Source organism: Coturnix japonica, chromosome 5 (genome assembly GCF_054131305.1).
Source record: "Coturnix japonica strain WE chromosome 5, WE-NBRP24, whole genome shotgun sequence".
Classification (NCBI taxonomy): Eukaryota; Metazoa; Chordata; class Aves; order Galliformes; family Phasianidae; genus Coturnix; species Coturnix japonica.
The window spans coordinates 28,589,096-28,612,960 of NC_140667.1; the positions used below are offsets into that span (position 1 = coordinate 28,589,096).

Below are 23,865 nucleotides of genomic sequence, written 5' to 3' on the forward strand. Positions count from 1 at the left end.
ATGGACATTTACACTGCTGTCACGTTGTGTTAATATATTTAGTTTTTTATTAATAAAATAAGCATACTGGTGCAATTTCATAGCTTTTATATAAGCTTCTTACGTGACTGCATTAATAAGATGGAAATAATATTAGCATGTCATAAAAGAGAAAAATGAGAGCAATGCCTGGTAACAACCTGCCCTATTTGGCTCCTGAGAACAAGTTTGTTATAGAAGCAATTTCTGTAATATGCATCTTAAAAGTCTTTGCTGAAACCTCTTGTTTTGCAGATGTTTTATGTTTAAATAAATTGTGACAGAACAGATGATCAACATCACAGGATTAAATAAAGCTTATAACAATCTTATATAAGAAAATCAAGCTTTTTTTTTTTTCTGGCAGAATTGCCTCTTTATTAATCACTTATATTTGAAACTATTGCTAAAATACTTATTAACATATTTCATTTCTTTTCCTCATCCCTCTTATCTAGCTTCATAGTCTGAGCACCTCCAGGCAGAAAAAGACTTTTTTTTCCCCTGCACCTGGTACGTTAGGGGTGCTACTGAACACTACAAAAATCGGTAGAGATTGCAAGTTATTCTACTTCTTTCATAAGTCAATAAGAGAAGTACAGATTTCTCAACAAAAAGGAAGTACGAACTTCTTACCAATGCACCAATTCTCCAAGGTGAGGATTTAATTGCTATGGTCAGACACTTTTTTAAAAAGGTTGCTGATGTAGTACGAGGCCTGGAGAAGGATTCCCATAATTGATATGGGATTTATTTTAGCAATTTGTATAACTGTACAGCTCAATATTCAGTTCAGTAGAGTATATGTGAAGAAAGCTGCCCTTCCAAAGCTATCAATCAACTGCACAGATGGAAAAAACATTGAAAAGACTGAACCTTACTAACCCAGAAAGAGTCCTCCTGATGTTTAGTTGAGAAGAACTGTCTCATCCTTAGAAGAATTATGCTTCACAGAAGCATAATTTCTTCCAATTAGGAACAAAATCACCACTCACAGCAGAAACTCAGAAGCATCACTGCAATAGCTTTTGCTCAAGTAATCAAGTATATGATTTACCAAACATATGGGCTCATACCTCGTCTACGTTCATTATGGAAATGATTGCCACCATAGCAAAGACTTTTAGCTAACTTCTAATAGTGGAATAGTTGCTCAGAACTATAAAGGTTCTGAATATTTATTCCTAAAAACCACTGTTTTCAAAACATCTTGTAAGAACATCATATACACAACAACTCTCGTACAATTTACAAAGGCTACTGTGCCTTTATATATGACATCTTCCTCTGTACATAACAAAAGGTGTCACATCTCACTTGTTGAATAGAATAAAGTACTGCACTTTGTGATTTGCAAGAGAAAATACAAATGAAAAGCCCATTTCATATCAATCTATATTCCAGAACAGTGACATGAAGTTTCTATTCCCTGGGGGTTCAGTTACCCCACGCTTGTCAGAATACATAAGTGAGTACACTGATTTAATGTGAGGGGACCTATCTGGAAGAAGTTGAAAAGGTAAATCAAAGATCATTTGATCACTAAGTTAATAAAGGTGATCTCAAGGTTGAGAATTATATAGTTCCTTCCATAAATAGTTCCTTTTTGGACAAGTACATGACAATGTATAAACAGGCAGCAGGAAAATCAAGACATACGAATGAGTTTTATTGAACAGTTGAGATTCTGTATTTTAACTTACTGATGTAAGGCCTTTTCCCTCTCAAAAGCAAAACAATTTTCCACCTTTTTTTCTATTCTTGCCATTCCTTTCTCCTTCATACTAAAATATACTTAGTAGTACCTTGATCCTCTCTGGTACAGAGGAATGTTTTAAGGTTACTAGTGGCAGCAAATATTTTTATATCCTAATACAGAAAAGTTGCATCACAGTAATCCTAGAAGAGCAGCCAAGAAGGTACACGGACACAGATGCTCACTGCAGTGTTGGCAATTAAGCATCTGAAAATCAAGCTTCTTCCCAAAAAGAGACCTCACTTAAAAGAGAAGGAGGTGGTACTTTTCATGAAACTATACAAGACAACAGTGAGTTCGAGAGTCACTGCAAAGGTGCGCCACGTGAGGACAGCACACCTGACATCAACTGTTAAATCCATCTTATCTGAGATTAGTAACTAAAAAGCAAAAGCAAAGAAGCAATATACTCAAGAAATTAGTGTTCATATGGCAAAGCTACCTATTTTATCAGATGTTTAGCTTTACCTTACAGTTTTTTAAGGCTTGAACTTTACCTTAAAATTCCATACATCAAAAATATGGGAAAAAAAGGGGTGATAGGTCCTTTGCATACATTGAAAAAGTAAACCTTTCCCCCTTTCAAGAGAAAGCAGATGTCTGTATCGGGTACATGTTTGAGTAGGCTGTCCTTTGGAAACAAAGAAATATAACATTAAGTTGATACTGGCTGCTTAGAATTGTCACCTGCATGTTTTTCAAACTTCTGATTTCTCATAGTCATATGAGAATAGCAATATATAACAATGGTACTAGTGAATAGTAATTAGGCTGCATAGCAGAGGAAGAAATCTCAGAATATAGCACATATTCATGTGATCAATATAAAGCAGTCAGAAAATAAGTATGAATAAAAACATATATCCAAACTTCCTTGTCCAAACTGAGGAAAATGTAGGAAGAAGAAAAACTACAAAGGGTGTCAAGTCTGATAGCCATATCCAAAATATTAAAATTTCTCATATTCTTAAAAACTATGCTCCATTTTCCCCTCTTGCTGATCAAAGCTGAAAATATTCTTAACTCTCCAGTAAGTTCTACAATACACTAGGCCTTCCTCTTCTGTGTGAAAAAGAGTACTTTATTGAAAGCAGTAGAAAACATGGGGATCAGGCACAGGCTGACTGGAAAACAAGAAGGACGTGTAAGACCATCAGAGTCCTCATTAATGCTGCCTACTACAGATAGCACTCTCCTTCAGTGTAAGTAGCGTTGCACAGTACTTTCAATCAGAACTGTATTGTCCGTGACTAATGGGGATGCTGCACTCTGTAAATATGTATTTCAATTGACTTTTGTAAAACTTCTTGTAGCAGGTACTTTCTACCATTCAGGACACTGGGAGGAACTTATCGTCAGTCCTCAGTAGAAGATCAGCAAGAACACTTCTTACCTGTGACCCTTTCTTGCTACCTGGCAGATTAATTATGAGAGTTTTCCCTCTGATTCCACATACAGGTCTGAAAAGAAAGAAATCCACAGTGAAATTTTTGTACGCAAATGTCTTCACTGTAGAAAGAAGAAAACATTTAAGATAAAACCTATAATTTACTAGAATTTGTCAAATCAATTTCTGACATATATATTTGCTGCTAGTGTTCTCACAAAACAGCTTAGGAAAAGGTGAAAAAGTGTTTGACAAGGGATGGAAAATTCTGACATTTAATTGATAGTGTAAACACCAGCTAGATTTCCATCTTCTTCTACTTTTGTGTAGCACTCATAATTCTGTTGTTTACTTCTGTCAAACACATTCTCAAGCAAATAGTTCCCTGGTAACGTAACTGATAGTTATCAAAAAGTATTTCTCTTGACAGGTTAAAAACTAAGTCATGCTGGTTGCATTACTTCAAACACATTCTATTATTATTATTATTTTTTAAGATACAGCATAAGAAAAGCACAGCAGAAAGAAATTCTGAAGCAAATATTACACTTAAGTAGTTCAAATCTAATTCTTCTTAAGAGTCTCCTACTCCTTCGAAAAAGAAGAAAATAACTTCTGAAAATGCAAAATTATATTTTAAGTCTTCAGTGATTTTCTTTGGTCTTGATGCAGTGCTGATATTGTACACTCATGTGTTGAAGGGGATCCTCTTAAGCTTTCATTTAGAGCTCATTTAGAGCTCAAGTGTTCTTCCTTTCAGCTAAACAAACAAACGAAAAAAAAAACCAAACCAACACTTCTAGATTTCATCTGGAGGAAAAGCCACATGCCTCCCCATGTTTTTGTTTACCAAAACAGTGGTAAAAAAACAGAGCTAAGATATAAAGCTAAGGAAAAGGTTAAGAGCAAAAGCAAACCACAGCAATATGGAAGTTACATGGAGAAAACCTGTAGCAGTCTCTTTTTCAAACAAAAACATGAATCAAAGTGAAGAAAGGAAAAAATATATATATCGACAGGATATTACCGAACTCTTGAGTAGCTGACTTCCTTGGATTTTCTCCTTTACTTTCATTTAGAAGTACCATGGCATTTTCAAGCAAAGTAACAAGTATTTTAGTGACAGCTGCCCTAAGGCACACACTTAAATACTACAGAGACGGTTTTTGTGCCACAAGATTAACCTCTGATATTCTAGTCAAACCAACTAAAGGAGAAGTCTTATTTTCAACTGACAGCTTTAATACTCCCTGACTCCAAGCCCCTGTCTTCCTGCACTCACTTCTTACATGTTATGGGCCCTAAAAACTCGTGGTAGCTGACTAACATTCTACCACTATAAAGTGAAGAGCCTGAGTTAAAGAAAAATGATCATGTGCTACTGTTGTGGTAGTCAGACTGTAGTTTATGACATGTTAAAACTAAGGGAAACAGGAAATTTCCACTGAAGAAGTTCAAAGATACCTAGTACCTAAAGACAGAAATGGGGTTGCCAAAAATTTCTCATGAGAACATGTAAAATGTTCTATTCTATGATTCTAAAAGCAAGTTTGCAAAAAATAGTGTGTGCTCACAACAAAACAAGCAAATATGTGCACATTTTCAGTAATTTGAGAGAGAACATAATGATCTTCCTCAAAACGGGGAACAACAGATAGATGCTACAGATCTTACATTATCCACAGCCTTAAGAAATTTTTTAAAAATATGGAGAAGTTGAGGGAAAAAATGGAATATAATCAAGGGAGCTGAAGGAAAAACAGAGTAAAAGAGACAGAAAAAAGCAAACATGTTAGATGAAAATTTAGATCAGATGCAGAAGTGGAAGAGAGGAACACCTTCCAGGGAATGAATTATGATTGTAAAAACAGAATAAATGTGCAAGAAGACAGGGAGTACTTTGAAAAGCCTCAGTAAAGACTGGAACGGCATGAGTAATTGGCTTGGGTAAGGAATAAGAATTTACACAGAGAAACAGGAAAATTTGAAAGGTCTGTGATCCAATGCACTCCCAGCTAGACCTCAGAACAGGATCCCCATTATGAGCATTTCAGAGGCTTCTCATCTGCTGTGAATGTAGTCTACAAAATAATTTACCACTTTCTAATTCTGGCCCATGGTCAGGAAGACAGTCAATAACTTATAACAATTTCTAAAAGTTCAAGTGATAAAATTCAACATGATTGATCCAACATTTTTAAAACTGTGTGTGATTTACAAAAGTGTCACCTTAACACTGCAAAATGAAGATCTATTTTTTTTTTTTTTTCCTTTTTTGGTAAATTACATGCATAAGTATCTGTAAAATCTGCATTTTCAAATGAAGTCAATGACAGCCAAACTTGGGATAGCAGAATTCACTAAAAAACTCCATAGCACACATGCTTAACCTAATTTTATCTGAATTGTATTATAAAGATACTGACCCTTTGTATGTTAATCACGTTTAGACCTGAAGTAAAGGTTTTCACTGGAAATTCTTTACAGGTCTAACATGACTGCATGCAGTATCTATATGAAAAAACATTTTCATTATATATTTACAGAGGAGTTATATTCCACCACTGTCTTCAACGACTACTGAAAGTAGCTTGAGGTTAAGGAATATCTTCTTGCTGTATGGATGGAAGACAGCTTGCAACCCAGCAGTTTGGTTCCATTACCATTAAAACATCCTTTCAGCCACCCCTAATCACAGCACATCCTAAATTAAGCTGGGTGTCATCTAATTGAGTATCTTTATCAGAAAAAGAACAGGTAAATTAACTCTTCCTCTCTTTGATTTAGCTTTGCTATACTTTAATTTCAAAATATACAAATCATGACATCAAAAATTATGTCAGATGAAAAAGTGAGAACATTTGCTAGTTTTAATGGAATCTGAAGATTACTTTGGTAGTGCTGTCATTTGAGGTACACAAAGTAATATGTAAAGCTTTCAAATATTTTGCTGAATTTGTAAAATTCTCATCTAAATGTCCTTTAAAAATCAAAGCATCTGAATACAGAGTTTTAGACAGATTTGAAAGTGTCTCCTTTATATTCTACTGATGTAATTATTTTTATGTTCTTATTATGCGATGAGAAAACAAAAAACTCTAATAATAACCCCTTACCTTGAAATGACAGGCAAGCACTAACTAAACTACAAAATATATTGATAATAATAAATCTATCATAGGAAAATGATTCTGGCAATCTTGAAAAACCAACACCTGAATGAAATACAGGGTAACAACAGGTGTCTCTGGTAAACAGGAACATGGGGAGTATCTGTTGCTAACTATTTAAACAAGAAATACTAAAATTTATGATTCAATGTATTAAACCTGAAAGCACGTTGAGAGAGCTTTTGCTGATATTAGATTAAAACAAAAAACAATACATTTATATTTTTATTTTTTGCATTTTAGTACTTGAACAACATACAGAAGAATTCTTCACTCAAACTGAAATGTCACAGCTCCAGGGTGCAAAGACAGCTGTTTAACAGCATGCATCAATATTACAAATAGTTTAGCACAGAAAATACAGAAAGATGCTGTGTTTAACAGAGACTACAGAGGAAATAAAGAGAATGCAATTATCATTGTTGGAATTTGACCACTTCTCTGAAATTAAGCCTTCTAGTCCTGATAACATCAGCAATCTTCAATTATTTTTATCTGGTCATCCCACTACCTTTTACACTTCTAAGTTAATAATTCACTTCATATTCTGAAGGAAATATTCTTACCTAGACAGCATGCCCAGAGGAGTTACATTAAGTGACCCCATCAGCATTGCCAGGGCCATCCCCGGGGCTTCTCGCTCTATTACTTCTTTAGTGGCCTGCAATCAAAGATTAAATAGCAAAGTGAGTGAAAAACAACGAGGACTGGGAAAATATTAAATAAACTAAAATTTGGGCAAGAAAATCTTTTGTTTGCTTCAGAGCCAAAAGATGTCCTTGATAAACTCTCAGCACTCGAATATGTTGAAGAATTTTCTCTTGGTTGCATAAAATAGGGACAAGAGGGTAGGAAGAAGCACTGTTAGCTGCACTTATTGTGAGGATACCTACAGAAAATTTTACAAGTCAAGACCCCACATATGGAGGAATACTAACGAACACCACATGAACAACTCCCTCTAGCAGAAAGGAAAGAATATTTGTGAAGAATGAAAGAGTACACTGCATATATAATGATTTGTTCCTTCTCCCCAGTCTGTCACATTTTCCAGGTGAGATTTTACCAGGTTCAAGAAGGATAAATTAATCTGTGCAGAAAACGAAACAAAAAAATTGCAAAGGGAAACCCATGTAGCAGGAAAGCAGAAAAATAGTAAAATGGTAATGATAATGGCCAGAGGCTGACGCCTTCCCATTTTATCATGTCAGCAAAACAGCAATTCCAAACAGGCTGGTGGCTTTTATTCACAAGCAGTTTCTATGCTGTGGGCACTGAGAAGCCTGGAAGCAGAGTCTGAAAATTCTTCTGTGTTAAGTCCTTTTCTTATACAGGATATCAGCTGTGAAATGATTATCCGGGAATGTTCACAAACTTCTGTCTTTCCTTTCTAACATAAATTTTATTAAATGTCCAACCTGCTCTGGCTTCCCAAACTCCAACTTATTTTTGGATAAAATACCTCAAAGGAGGGTTACAATCCTACCCACTTTCCATTTATATTGCAGTGGTTGCTTTTCATTGGATCACCTTGATTCCCATTGTAATTCAAGATTCTATGTTATTTGTCACAACTAAAATGTTCACAATGCTCATGAAACTACAAAATCCACTGTAAAACATCCAGCCAAACTACTGTGCTTTAATGCCACAGCTACCAAGACAGAAAAACATGTTTTAAATGTATGGACACAGAATAAGCTAAATATTCTTGGCAGTTTGACATGTTAAAGAATACAAAGGAAGAAATCCAGACAAATGATTTTGTGGGAAAGATTACATTACAAATCAGATCTTAATACTTTGAGAAGCTTCCAGTTTACAAAACAATATCACAGAGAAGGAAAACATGGCTTAAAAGTTTTTTCCCTATGATTTAAGAGTGCAGAAAAAATAATTTTATTTATTTATTTATTTTGCATTAGTGAACAATTGTTTTTAAGGATGAAACACAGGCAGAGAAAATTTCAGCAAAAATCTCTGTCGAGACCTTGAGAACTTGGTCAGAATTGCAGCCACTTCCATAGAATAAGACTGATGCATTTGTTTTGCAAAAACAAAGTCAAATTTCCTACTAGATTTATGTTATTCTTCTTTGATTTGAATAAAAAATACCAGAGATTAAAAAATAAAATAAAGAAGAACTATATTATATATTTTATGAAGTCTACCCTGCAAGTAATGCCTCCTATTTTATGACGTCAGCCTACAACGTCAGAGGTAGATGTTGTTGGTATAACAGGAGAGGCTGAAACTTCCCAACAATATTCCACTAAATTTTGTTGCCATGTGACAGATGGCAGCAGATGGGCAATCTGACAAAATGGCATCTGACATGAAAGAGTGTATGAAGCAAAGATGCATAATTCCTCCACGGGGAAAAAAATTGCTCTCACTGACATTCATTGATGCTTGCTGGATGTTTATGGAGACCGAATGTGGATGTGAGTACAGTGAAGTGGTGGGTGGTGCATTTCAGCAGTGGTGACCCTAACAGTGGATCACCTCTGCCATTGCAGATTTTGAGAAGCAGAACACAGAGGCCCAAGTTCAAAAATGCATAGCTAATGGTAATGACTCCATTGATAAATAGCATTTTGTAGCTGAGAATGTGCTTTATTAAACAGTGTCATTGTGCTCTTTGTATCTGTAGTGGTTTCCATGAAAATAAGTAGGAGGCATTACTTTCAGAGCAACCAATGTCTATGCAATCCAAGACAATTCCTTTTCACTCAGTGTGGCCCAGGCAAGCCAGAAGGTTGGACACCCACGCCATACCGTAGTCATACAGCAAGAAAATTTTACAGGAGGAAATACATAAATCAGAAAAAGAAATGAAAACAAATCAGTCCAAGTATTCCACTGGCCATTTTCAAATATTACCACTAACAATTTAATGTGTTTTAGAGAGATATGTCATTATCAGAAGGCATCAGACACAACTAACAAGTAAATTGTCAGGTATTTTATCAAAAAGCAAACTTGGAATGTGCTACTGTGGGAAGTGGGAACTTTGGTTTATACAAAATCAAACAATTTCAGTTCAGTAGCTGAGAGCAGTCTCTTATTTCCAGCATATCCACTTAGAACAAAAGAAAACACCCAAAATATACCTACAAGCTCTCCAACATGGCATCTGTTTTTTCAGAAGCAGGTTAGAAATGATATGGGCAAAATTAAAATATCTGCATTGAGGAAGAATGCCAAAAGGTACCCACTGAGGTATTAAATTAGCAATTACACATTAAAAATTCTGAAGAAAAACGCTCTGCAGTGTTGAAGGGACATTTTGCTGACAATGAAAAACTTGGTGAAACACGGAAGTCTCTATGTGTGCATACACAATAAGTATATATCTACGTCCTTTATTTTCAGCTAATGCCTTGCTTCAAAGATATTCAAAACTAGTTTTAAATATAAAGTGCATTTTGAGATTTCTTTTCTGCCCTTGAGCACAGTGACACTTTGAAGATATCATTAGTTAAAATTCTAAATAGGCTTCAAAGGTAGTACAAGATGCAAAAGAGTTCCACAAACAATGACCCTGCAGCTCTGGGAGTCCTTCAATGAAATTTAAGTCCATTCTCTAACTTCACAAGTAAAATGACCTTCACAAAATGTCACTGCTAGCAGCCAATGTGATTATTAAAAATGTATAAACTAAGCAGCAGCAAAATCTGAAAGGGCAGAAAGTCCAAGGAGCGGTACAGCCCTCAACACTAGTTTCTAAAAATATTTGTTTCAAAATATATACGCTTGTATTCATTTCTGCAGGCAGATTTCTACAGACAGGGGAACACTTCCTACAGTCTAGCTGGACAGATGCAACCAAAATGGCTGCTGCAAAGGAAACATCTTTTACAGTGACATCTGCTCTTGAAATAAACCACTGAAGAGTCCACTCTTGGGTTGTCCTTAAATAACACTTTATTTAAATGCGTGGCATACAGAAGATAGAATCACCATCAATCACACCAGGAAGCCCACTCAAGACATACGCAAATGTATGAATGAAATCAAGGATGCTGCAGTGAGCTGCAGATAGTTTGTATCCATCCCTAAGGTCTATTAGTTCTACCTAAAAACGTACTGAAGTGCTGCTGGACAAATTTTCTAAAACACCTTTCAAGACTGAAGGAAGGGTGCAAGAGAGATGCAGAAAGTCCATAGCACCTGGGAGTTACAGCCTGGCACCAGTGTCTGCACAGAAGCAGCCTGTTAACGACCGACAGTGCCCCAGCTCTTCCATGTTTTATGTAAAAGAAAATACTGCAACAGAGTTGTTGGTAGCCTCACCACCAGCAAGCCCTTGTCTGCTGCATGGAGCCATGGCACTGGCACCTTCTCCTCTAGAGAACACAGCAAGGGCAAGGGAATGAGTAGGATGGAAATAAGACTACAGAAGGCACCATGGACTGAAAATACATGAGGGGAAAACTCATAAGGAAGAAAAGAGAAGACAGAATACTATACTACTGTCAGACTGTGGGTGAACCAGAAAAAGAGAGAATGGGAGTGGAAGAAATGAAATGCCTGCTCCTGAGAGAAGTGGCATTAACAATTAGAAAATCATTTTGAACTATCACTCTTCAGGATTCTGTAACAACAGAATGAGAACATTTCTTTTCTATCTCATTGCTACGTAAACAAATCCAGTATATTCTGAAACATGTTTTTGATAGTATTCAAAGTGTCTTTTTATTGGAGTTAGAGCATTATGTTCCCAAACCAACTGATATATTTTTAGATATCTTTGACGTAGTTGTGGTTGCTTAACAGATGGCTTGCTGCCAATTGGTTTGAGAGTTCTCTTCTGCTTCACTGCTTTTCTGTTCCTTCATATAAATTACATTAGGTGAAAGCCCTTCCAGGCAGCTTGTGAAGGATATACCCACTGCTGACTGATTTAATTAAAACACCTAGGACTCTTCTTGAAATGCACAGAAATTCCTTATCTTTCTCTTTCAGGTATTAAGCACGGTGAAGTTTGACCTCTTACCAGTAAGTAGTGATCTGAGACATAATTTTATATACCCCTCAGCAGTATCAGGAGAGTAATATAGAACTATCTTTTCAACTAAAATGCAAATAAGAGACTGAGAAGTCATCATAAATTTGATTAAATTAAGGTGATCTGTCAGGAAGTATTATTTCTGTTGGAAAACTTCAAATATATGATTCTGCATAGCATATCATAAAGCTATTTATGCAAATTAATGAACAAATTTACACTTAACAGGCTATGGAATTAGCATAGGTAACATATTATTGCATCACGGGTTTTACACTTTATATGAAAGTTTTAAAAATGTTGAATCAAACAAATAACTATCTGCCCTCTCCACCAAAACTTGCAGACCACAAAGTCAAACCTCTCAGAGGAATGGACGAAGAAACTGTATGGAGATAGTTCAGCTGAACGTGCAACATAATTTTCAGTCATATCTGTTAGTGAGATGTATAAGTAGTGTGTATATTAGTAACAAAACCTGTCTTGCTCAGCTTGCAGAAGAGATACCACCTTACAGGTTATTTGGTATACTTCTGCTGGAGAGACTTCATGTGGCAGTAATTCCTTTTCAAAAGTCAGCAACTGGAGCTTATCATCAACTTCCTCGCTCTCATCTTGCAGGCGAGAAAACAGAGCTTACACAGAACTAGACTGATTACAGCTTCTTATCTAAAATTCAGTTATATATTTCTTCTCTTAGTACAATACCAAATAAAACTTGCAGCAGTTTGTTACTCTTAATATGTTGGAAAGTTACTGGATAAACATCACTTTTCAGTTACTCATTCATGCCATCATATTGTCTTTTCTTGAATTTTTGTTACACTATGCCCCCAGTATCCTCTGTGATGACATTCCATATCTTTTCTATGGATGGAAGGCTTAACAAGAACCACGTTCTCTAATGACCTCCAAAATCAACTTTTTTTGGCTGACCAATCAGTTAATTTGGAAAATGGGTGTTACCATATGTAATATTGCTGCACCGCAACCAAAGCTGAGGCAGTTATAAAAGTCATTCGAACTTTAACAAAGTCAGCAACTTTCTAGTGATATAAGCTATCTTTGCTACTTGTATCGGTTATTCCATACAGAAGACCTTTCGAAGGTCTTAAAATAATTGTTAGGATATGTGGAAATTTTAATTGTTGCATCTCCAATGTGCTACAAGAGTATCCTCAACAGAAAACAAAAATTCAAACCATCTATAGTACGCGACCAATCAGACAGAGCAACTCTGGGAATATTATCGAAGCACAAAAGATATCAAACCCAGAATTCATAGTTTAAATAATCTCAGCCCTGCTATTTTTGTGCCAAGGACCAATATGGAATTCTAAAAGGATCTGCCAGAGGACTATCCTTTGTTCTTTTACATTTGAACCGTACAGACAAAAATAGCCCTCTACTGTCCTCATGCAAACCGGCAGAATATCTCATTATTAATACTGAATACACTAGTGTTTATAGTGCAAGAAAGGAATATGCTACCATGACCAAAGAGGAGTTGGAATTCAGAAGTACACAGATGATGTGCATCTGTTGCATAAGGTTCCTAACGCGAATGAAATATACATTTTGATTGGACAGGTCCAGGAGTATGTTGGGGTGATATGACTTGTAATCACATTAATCACAGGTCCTGGATAACAACTTGATAACAGACCATGTAAGTCCACAACAATGCCTAGAACCCAAAGGCAACAAAGAGCTGCTCCTGTAGAGGGTGGATCCCAGAAAGAGCTGGTTGCTGTCATATTAGAGCTTTTGACAAAATTAACACCCACAGAAATGAATGTGTCCATATTCACATTAAAAGTATTAGCCCCATAACCACTGTTTCCTCAGCAACAAGCAATCCACAAGTGCTGCTAGGGTGGGTCTATAAAACCTGTCAATGGATTTATGGTGGCTTATTCCATCTACTTCAGTGGAATTCTATCAACATGATTACTTGCTCCTTTTTCTTCTCCCACCTCAAACCAAAGTACAGTCAAAGATGGATGAAACCCTTATTAAAGTAGTCAACTAAAAATGAAATCTACAAACGGTTGTATCTGCACACATCAATAACATATCCACTGACAATAGGTCTGCAGCACAGGAATACTGATTTGAAGTTTGCTTGCTTTCTCAGCATATTCACAAGGACTCTGCTGCCAGCAAGATCTCACACTTCACAGGATGACCTTACAAAATTTACCCGTGTAAGGAACAGAAGTGTCACAGCAATTACTGCTGATAGATAAGATTAAATACAAACTCTCTATTTTTCCATGAATCCATGATTCCTAGTGCTTGCAACTTGCTTTAAAATACCCTCACTCTCTTCACTGGAACTCATGATAACATTTGTTGTTACCTAATGCCTACGGCATGAGATCCTAAAGCCTGGAGCTAATTCCATATTCTTCCTGTTTATAAAACAGTATCAGCAAATGATTCTATCAAAACAATTACACTGTGCATACAAAAAAGAAACACAACTGCTTGGCAGAGGTACCTCTGACAATACCTCAATAACTTCAGCACGACTAAGCCATTAATATGTTTAATTGTTTGACTTCAATGATACTGCTACTTTTTTACCTAGGAGTATAGAAGATAATAAAGATCAAACCCAGTAATATTTACTATAATTTTCCTCAGAGACCCTTCCTTCTTCAACTGAAATCAAGCCACTCAACAGATTTACTTCACAGTGTTCAGCTTAATTTTTACTTATATCTTGCAAAACATTATGGGGAAGATGCTTCATACTTTATATGTAATAAAGTTAAATCAATGCAGTAGGAAAACCAGCACTGTGGGATTTGTAATTTGCATCCGTACCTCACCAGGTCATTAAGTTTTCACTCAAACCTGGCTATATTTGATTTACATAAAATCCACATATCAGTGATTTACCAAACTCATTTATACATTAAAAATGTTAATGAAATTGTTGCAACTGGGCAACCAAACAATATGCCACTCCTAAATGTAACTTATAGTGTATATTAAATGTTTATAACAATCTCTTTTAAATCCTGACAGATACACAAAATTTTCAGATTGTAAGTATTTATACCATCCAAACTAATCTTACATGTGCAATACTGCTCGTCCCTACTCACAGTGATAAAATCAACAAAATATTCATTGTTAGAAACAGTTAACCAAGCAAACAAAACACTTAATAAATGCTTTTATGCTCTACAAGGGAGGCATGTAGGCCGTATGAAGACTTATACAGCCCACCTGTTCCAGCATGTTAAAGTTGTATAAGTCCTAGACCTGTGTCAAAAGATAAAGTGTTCATAACTGGGAGAAGTTATAGGGTTTCCAGCTGTCATTTTCACAAGTAAACAAGTCCTTGCACTTGGATCCAAAGTAGGGCCAAGTGGTATTTCCTTTTTCAGACCTATTTTTAATGTGCTACTGCTGTGCTTCCCACCACAACTCCAGTTCATGCAAGAATCAATCCCCAGGTTCAGCAGAAGTAGAAAAGATGAAGACAGGCTGTAAAAGTAGTGACACACTACTGTTATTCCAAAACCACCACTAAGTGTATTTAATATTATCTTCTTCATTTCCCTAGAAGTACTTCGAACTACTCTATGCATTTAACTCTCTGTGCAAGACTATTTGTTATCAGTCACTATGTTTGCAAAATTCTTTAAAAACTAAAGTAGAACAAAACTTCAGAAGTAAAAGAATTTTGTTCTCAGCTCACCACTGAACCATGGAGTAGAAATAAGAGAAACAAGCAGAAACAATAATCAATACAGGTAAGGATTCTACAATTACTGGAATTGACAATGTAATGAACACTAAATAATGTCAGGGAGCTAGGGAGCTGTTTTGCATTAAAAAATTACTCTGTGTTGTACATTTGGTAAATATGTACTAAATACGTACTAAATTCCAGACTATTTGCATACATCAAAGAAGAAACAGGGTAATGTTAATTTCATTCAAAACTAGCTTTAGAGTGTACTAAGCAGTACAGTCTAGAATTAAGAAGAGAAACAAAACCATCCCTTTTACATAGTTATGATACCACAGGACGAACACCTATTATTCATGAATCCTCATTAGCACACACAAATAGTGAAGACAACAGTCAGAAATTTATGCTACTTTCTCCTAAGATATTGCCCAGTCTCCTTGACTTTGAATGAACCAGAAGTCTATTCACAATTTTACTTCTCTAAATAAAAAATTCTGTAGTGCTTTTGAGAACAGCAGGAACATTGTCTGTTGTTTCCTACTATTTGCTACCTTCCATGAAGTATAAACATTGCCTATGAACTCCAGTGAGGTTTGGCCATACCTCCTTCAAAAAATTTTAGGTCAATGTCAAAGATTAAATAAAAAAAAAAATCTCTCCTGAAATGCATCTTCTACAGTAAAATGTACTGAATATGTACTTAATGATAACTTTTCAAGCATTTACCTTGACAACTTAAGAATTACTAAAAGCACTTTCTCTTAAGATTGCCTTAAATAGTATTTTCACTATCCAAGTAAATGATGAAGTATGGTGATAATAGCTTTCAGGAACTAATGCCATAACATAAAAACTCATAAAAACAGTAAGATCCAGTAATGCAATTCATGTGTCCAGTGCCTGAATAGTTGCTGATGTAGATATACCTGAATGATGTGCTCACTGGAACCGAAAAACTGAACAGATTTTGAAAGCAAAAGTGACTCTAACAATTTTCTGTACAGTGTTATTTAACTCCTGGCATGAATAATTTTTGCTATTCTCCAAGATTCTCATTAATTGGATGAAAACGTTTCTTAGAGAAGATGAAACATGACACTCCTAGGATAAACTCATTGCACTTTACTGCCCTGGAATTGACAGATGATATCTAAAGAACACATTCAGTCCATTACCTATCATTTGACTTTATCATTTTATGCTTTAAGATCTAAGGGCATAATTCAACTGTCTTGCAATAGCTCTCAAAGATGGACCGTGTCTGTTTGCCTCCTATAACTACAAGAGCAATGTGCACACATTCAGAGAACTGCAACCACAAATAGCTCTATAAATATTTACTTAAAAAAAAACCAAACAGACATTAGATATGCTATGTGTCTGAATACAGTTAAAGAAAAAAATCCTTTTTCTTTCTGTTTTGTTTTTTTAAACCAAGAAAACGAAACAAGGATATAAATTATAATTGGGAAAAATAGCTGTTCTGAAAATGTGACAAGCTATTATCTGAGAAAAATGCACAAGTTCCAGCTAGGGTTGTTAAAGTCCATCTTACTAATGCTTCAAATATCAAAAGAAAACTACCCTCTTCCTGCAAAGAGTGCTGATGAGTTAATAGCAGCTTCTCTTTAAGATGCTGCGGGAAACAAAGTTCCCAGGAGACAAAGAAATCTGCTTTCTCTGTCCTTCTCATCCTTGGAATCACCAATGTGAAACCTGCATGCTGTGTAGAAGTGCTGGAGACAGACTGTAGTTTCAGGGTTTTCTGTTCATGTATTAATTCCGAATACAACAAATATGGATCTATCTGAGAGAAATAACAAGTCAGCTCATAGTAAAGTGGCAATTAGCTATTCATTTTTTTCACTATTGAAAAGGAAGTTGTAGTCCCCAAAATTCCTGGGCGAAATTTATGAGACAGAAACTACAACATATTCTTTCAACTAAACATATAGTTTTTCAAAATGACTAAAATATTTTTACCATAGCTTGATCACTACAGATGAAAAGCCCATTTCCTTGGACATTTTTACCATGAAGCTGCCTTAGTCAACACTACATCAATTTTCCAGAAGGCAAAATTTTCAACCAGGAAAAATGCATATGTTGAAGGAAAAGCACAGTGTTCATCTATCTTCAGTTTCAGAATTTTTCTGCCTTTTGTTTAAAATTTATACATCCGTATTATTCGGAAACAAGCCATTTTTATGGAATAACATTAATTTAGAGAAACTGTATTAATTGAAATGATACACCTGTGATGATATGACCTGCAGTTCTTGGGGTAAGAAATGAGGTCAAGAACTTTCCAGTAGCCCTACAGTGCAAGAGTGAGTGCTTCTCCTCTCTTCTAACATCCTCACTTCATGCCAGTTCTCAAACAACATTCTAGGAAAGAAGCAAAACAGACAAAGTAATATCAAGAGTTAAACCTTTCAGAAAATGAATTGCCACTGAGATCTGTTCTTTTACCCAGAACCCTCAACAGTGAGAAGCTGGTGGGAAGTGAGAGACTGCAAGCCTGTTGTTTTTAAGAATTTGCAAAGTTGTGAAAAAATATGTTTGGAGAAACAGGGAAGAGTTGCTAAGAGTGAGAAGCCTAGGACACCAAAAGGTTCTTATTGTCCTGAAGTTCCTTGGAGCTGAATAAAGCAGTATAGCAGATTTTGAGGTTTCAGTGTGACATCAGGGAGAAAATCCCTGCTGGCTCTCACTGTGTCTGTCTTCCACACTTGGAGCTGTTCTCCAGTGGCAAGCTTGTGTCAGAAGCAAGCTATGTTCTCATAGGATACCTCTCAAAGCCAACAGATAGTCTGGCAGAAGTGAAGAGGTACCGAGTCAAGGGTGCTGGCTTACTGGTTGGATTTGATATCAGTCAGTGTATTTAGGGTATCTCTGAAGATAACAAGAAGATAATGTATACTATATAACATATAATAATATATTGAGAGTTTAATAACTTAAGTCAATAGGATATGACAATTATTTTAAGTGTAGGAAGACTTTATCATGAAATTACAACAGGATTCTTTATGAGAGAGTATTTATTCCAGTTCCTAGTTAGTACTGGATTCAAAAGCATGATTTAAATTACAAACACTCACAGTAAGTTAGAAATGGTTACAGAACTAGGAAAACAGAGGACAAGTGAGTGTTATTAAAAGAAGCAGAAAATTGTACTTCATGCAGTAAGCTCTGCCCATGACTTGTGAACCCTCACCATGGATCTTACATGTGTAGTCAAGTCTTTGTTCTTAATCTGTGAAAAAGTGACACAAAGGGTTCTGAAAGCTAGCAACCAAATATTCTTCCAGTACCAAAAGTTCAGCAGAGTAGGAAGCGACAACTAGAACACACTGCAGTTTGGTAACCACATACTGATCCTATGTCCTTTTTTTAGGTCAGCTACAAACTCGTGCTTCCAAATAAGAGACTTGTAAAATTTCTTACTTAGCTTCTTTGATTCAGTGTCTGATGGACATTCAGCCCTTATTCTCTCTGAGCCTCAGTAATGTACTGCTTGCCTTTTTTTTTTTTCCTCTGTTATTACCTACCTTCCATGGGTACTGCAAGAATTACTGTATATAACGTTAGTGATTTGTTTTAGTGCTGAATTTGATACTTCACACAGCATTACCAAACAGTAATATACCTATCAAATGAAGTGACGGAGTAAAGATTAAGTAAGATTTAGGACCTTTTGGTTTTTAGTTTTGGCTGTATTTTGTTGTTGTTGTTGTTTGTTTTTTGTAAGGAGGGAGAGGGATTTGAGTAAGCAGATCTATGAAAAAGCTGGATGTGGGTATTGACATCAGTTTTTGGGCTGGTATGTTGAACTGAATCAGATAATGAAGGAATCAAACATTATTATTTCCCCATTCCTTACTTTTCTTCTTAATTTTTCAGACTGATACATATTTAGGAATAAAATCTAGGCAGGTGGGCAGGACAACGTGACAAAAATGCCAGGCATAAAAGCAAGTGGACAGGAATGCAAAAGAGCAAGTATCAGTAAGTAAGCAGACTCAAAGAGCAGCAAGGGGACACTATAATCAAGAAGCATGTGAAAGGCAGGAGGAAAATGCCAGGCATTCAGCAAACTGATAAAGCAGTACCAAACAGCAGGTGTGCCAAGCAGCAGAACAGCTCCGCAGTCAGCAGATGCACTCAGCAGGAAGGTGATGTCAGGCACTCAAAGTGGGAGACGTGGCAGTGGAAAACCACTGCCCATGAGTAATCAGATGTAAGGGACAATAAGGAGGCAATACATGCCATTCAGCAGATGGGCAGGGCGGCAGATAGTCAGTGTCTAGCAATTAGCTAGTCAAGAGGTAATGCCAGACAGACAGGCAAAGGGCCAAGATTTTGGGAGGACAATGTCACACAGCCAGCAGTAGAGAGAAGAGAAAGTAGTGAGTGCCAGGCAGTCCCCAGACAGGCAAGGTAGCAGAAGACCAATGCCCATGAATAATTGGATGCAGCTGTCAGCAAGGATAAAACATAAGCCTGTTAACCGACTGTCAAGGCAGCAGGGTGACAGTGCTTTTGCAGCTTAAGGTACCATGAGTGAAAAAGTCCCAAGAATCTAGATGCTCACCCTCTGATAACGTGATTAGATCAACAGAGTGAACCATGAAAATCCACGGGAGAATAGCACACAAATGGAAACAGCAGATGAATCTGACCCTAGCACTTGGGGAGGCCATGGGACCTTCCTATAAAACAAAAATATGAGAATCCACAAGAAAATCAAACAAATGGGAAAAATGCATCTAAGAGCTATTTCTGATGATGATTTAAAAAGCAAAAAAATACTAGCAAAGAATTAGTTTGGAAATGGTTGGGTGGGATTGAAAATGTTGCTTACCCCTCTCTGGAGCCCACATAATGGGAATGTTGGGAATTTCTGCAGCAGAAAAACAGAAGAGAAAAGGGATTTCTAACTCCCAGTTCAAGGAAAGCATGTAAATTTAGGACTGGGTAACCTCTTCGGGCAAAAAAATGTATATTCACCTGAGTATTTGTCCATCCCCAGATACATGACTTTACTGAGGTTTTTGAAAGATTAAAGAAGCCCACATTCACTTTCATCTCATGACATCCCACCCCTATTTCCCCAAACCACACTTACCTCTAGCACAAGGTGTGTAAGAGGGGAAAGGGAATGGTCTTGTGAGCTCATTCCCATATCCACTGGAAAATAGTTGTGAAGATGACAAGGAATACCAATTAGCCAGTGTTGGCCATTTGTGAGACAAACTGAACAAGTTATCAACTGTTACTCATCACTAGTGTAGGCTCGTGTTTGAATTTGGCCTAGGTAAATCCACGCTATACAGCGTAGCTTTAGTCTTTTAAGTCTTGTGGGAAAACCTATGGCAAGAGTTGCAAAAATTCAACCTATGATGCACAGAGCACTCTGTTACTAAACATGGCTGTTTTTTGTAAACAAATACTTTTTCAGAAACATGTAATCAACACTAGAATGCAAGAACTGAGAAAACAGCGGTAATGAAATTCAGCAATTTAACTCATCTGTCATTTCAATCATGGGTTATCTTCCTGGTCACCAAAAGGAAAGCAAACAGGAATCACTTTGCTAGCAATTTCTGTTCACTTAGAAGCCTGTATTATGTCTGTACTTAACTGCCTATCTATTAACTTCTAATACTAATACTGAACACCTAAACTCATTTTAATCAGGGAAGAACACACAACAAGAAGCAAACTCCTCCCTTTGTGCAAACCATGAAAAAGCTCAGACACAATAAAGGAATCATTAGTACTAATATGCCCTGTTGAATTATGAATTGGAAAGGTCACCAAGACAGTATAGCTATGTATTCATAAGCAACAAAGCTTTTTAGGAACACATTACGGTAGTAACAGGCTTCATTATTCATACTGATCCTCTGGGTATCAGCCATTCATTTGCCTTCCAGCCAAGCAAGGCACAGGAATAGTAGAGATTAATATAACCTTAGATGTAGAAATCATAGAATAGAAATTTCTTCCATATCCAAACTTCTCTGTATCAAACACTACTATCTGGGCTTGGAACAGAGTAGCAGAAAATTTAAGCAGAGGAGGCTAAGAGATTTAAATTATATGACTAGTGAAGGCATAAACTAGCCAGGAGCAAAATAGTATAAATGACTGAGAAAAAGCAGAACATTTCTCTTCTATAAAGCTGAACATATTTTAGAGCACATAAGCACATCCTGGTGGTTTTACCAACTCCTGATTTTGTGGCTAGCAGCAGCTAGAGTTAGCTGAACCGCATTAAGAGCAAAATTGCTATCACCTTATCTCCAAAGGGAGACCTTTCAAGGCTCAATGAAAATGAACTATTACAAACTAATCTTCAAGAACCACTGTGGAAGAAAAAAATACTTCATACATCCAGTAGTAGAAGTTTAAAAATCAATAAGAACTAGAATTAGCAGATTCTGCTCCTCACTACCAATTTTGGCATTCACCATACAAAACAACTGGGAAAAAGAATATATGCATATGCATGAAGTGCATGGAAGCTGAAATAACTGTAAACAGTCTGAACAAAGGTTAAAAACATACTGTTTTCTAATCAATATTTGATAAGACTTCTATATCTGTGTGACTACATAGCCATGTTTTTCTCTCCAAATACTTTTAATTAACACTTTGCTGGAGAACCTGCACTGTTCCAGGTGGTAGGAATATGCAGAAGCAGGTATAGGAACAGTCATCATCCAGTTCACTTTTGATTAGTAGCTGAAAGTGCTCCTGCTCAACAGGCAAGGAGCAAAGAAGAAATTTTCTACTGTTCAATAAGCATTAGTTCCAACAAGAAACTATTCTAACAGAGTTATTTTGGTGTTCCAAAATAGCTTATCCCAAAAGGATGGACTCAATTTTTGATATATCTTAAATTCTAATTAGCAGTTGCCTTCTAGTTATTACTCTTTAAGCTGCCTTCACTATGATTTTTTGTTAATTTTCTCCATATTAAGTGTCCATTAAACTATTTGTAATGAATCATGACCAGAAAAAAAAAAAAGTGAAAAATTAAGGCTGAGAATTGCATAATTGCAGGCCTAACAATGTTTTCAATATTATTTTATCTTAACCTGATGTTTAATTTTGTTTAGTTCCCTATTACCTGTTGTGAAGAGATCTTCCAACGGAAATGCCTAAAAGGCAGAAATTCCCAAAGTCCCAAACTGGCAATTTCATTATGCAGAGGAAGCATGGTAAACAGAGATTTCTTCTCCAGTTACAGAAAAAAAGAACTGCAAGATCCTATCTCTGTGACAGCTACACTGCTAACTGAGCCAAGCCAGCTAATTTAACCTAATGAAGACACATCACTATGAGCTCTGGTCACTACAATGAAAGCACGGACAATGCATCAGGAACACAATTATGAGGAGCACCCTTTCCTTTGATAAGTGGTAAACTATGTATTTTTTAAAAATGGTGTATTTGTTAATGTATTTGGGATCGCTGGGATATGAACCATTTGTCCACTCCATTTCATTTTTCAGTCACCTTGGAACAAAATTTTAACTAGAAATTCTATGATACAAAAGTGAGATTTCCTGACTTGTAACTGTGGCTTGGCTTCTCACTGTATGAAACGCACAAATTTCCAACTGCTGCTTTACCTGCTCTCCTTTTTTCCTTTTCTTTCTTGACAGTACTTGCTTGAAAATATTCCATAACAGAAAGTGTTCAATTTCGACTTGCTAGCTCAGAACGTTAATGAGATAAAATGAAACAAATACTTAACTCATTAAAATTTATACATGACTTCCATTAGGGTTCCCACATAATCTCTGTCATGATCTCTCTCTCATGTCCCACATCTCTGTCAAATGAGAATTGATGGTTTGTGGAAGGGATGTCATAAAAAAAAAAAACAAACAAGTTATCACAGAATCACACAGAATCACAGAATTGTAGGGGTTGGAAGGGACCTCTAGAGATCATCGAGTCCAACCCCCCTGCCAAAGCAGGCTCCCTACACCATGTCACACAGGAAGGCGTCCAGGCGGGTCTTAAATATCTCCAGAGAAGGAGACTCCACCACCTCCCTGAGCAGCCTGTTCCAGTGCTCCGTCACCCTCACTGTAAAGAAGTTCTTTCTGTAACATCCAATGTAGTGTTACAAAACCTTAATTTTATTTAAAAACTACATCAGAGTGGATAAAGACTTCATCATCTAAGCTAAGAACTGTCTGGAAGTCTAAGAAAAAGGGAATGATGCCATTCAGAGTTACTGATAAACTCCTGCGTTCTGTTACATGTTAGACTTTTATCACAGTCTACTCCATTGAAGTGCCTTTATAGCCTAGATACACCTTGCAAGGTTTCATAATTCAGACCCTTAAGGAGCAAGCCACGCTAAAAACATTATTTCCAAAGAAATATGGAGTACAGTAGTTCTTAAAAGGTCTGACTGCAAGTTACAGGAGCAGTAAGCATACAAGCACAGCAAACTTCATCACACAGTATCCCCACAAAGAAGTTGCACTGAACGGGGAGTAAAATCTCCAGAAAGAGATATGGAAAACCTGAGTCTTAAGACAGACTACAAAAATACATGAAGAAAAAGCTTTTAAAACTGGTGGGGAGATGGAATATTGATAATGAAAAACTGAAACAACAGTCTTGGTAATGAGAGGTTGTATATTTCATAGTATTTCTGCCATCAAATGACTGACGTTCCATATGAGGTAAAGACTTCATTTTTCCTCACTATGGAGCTTGCTTGAAGTGACAGACAACGTAAAAGGAGTTTCTTGCGGCTCAGTAATCACATGAAGAAGA

The 23,865-nt window shown here is 36.4% G+C and overlaps 1 protein-coding gene across 42 annotated transcripts in view; it reads right to left on the reverse strand.

The window, feature by feature from the left end:
* Window positions 1–23,865, reverse strand: part of GPHN (gephyrin) — a 242,594-nt gene that overhangs the window by 90,236 nt on the left and 128,493 nt on the right. For 23 of the 42 annotated variants that reach the window (XM_015864861.3, XM_085550352.1, XM_085550355.1 and 20 more), the window contains 2 exons: window positions 6,898–6,992; window positions 3,168–3,234 (listed from right to left, as the gene is read on the reverse strand). In XM_015864861.3, coding sequence (XP_015720347.1) covers window positions 3,168–3,234; window positions 6,898–6,992 — 162 coding nt within the window. Of the gene's footprint in view, window positions 1–3,167; window positions 3,235–6,897; window positions 6,993–19,921; window positions 19,961–23,865 lie in introns of all 42 variants that reach the window. The other 19 variants (XM_032444765.2, XM_015864858.2, XM_085550351.1 and 16 more) reach the window with 1 other exon arrangement.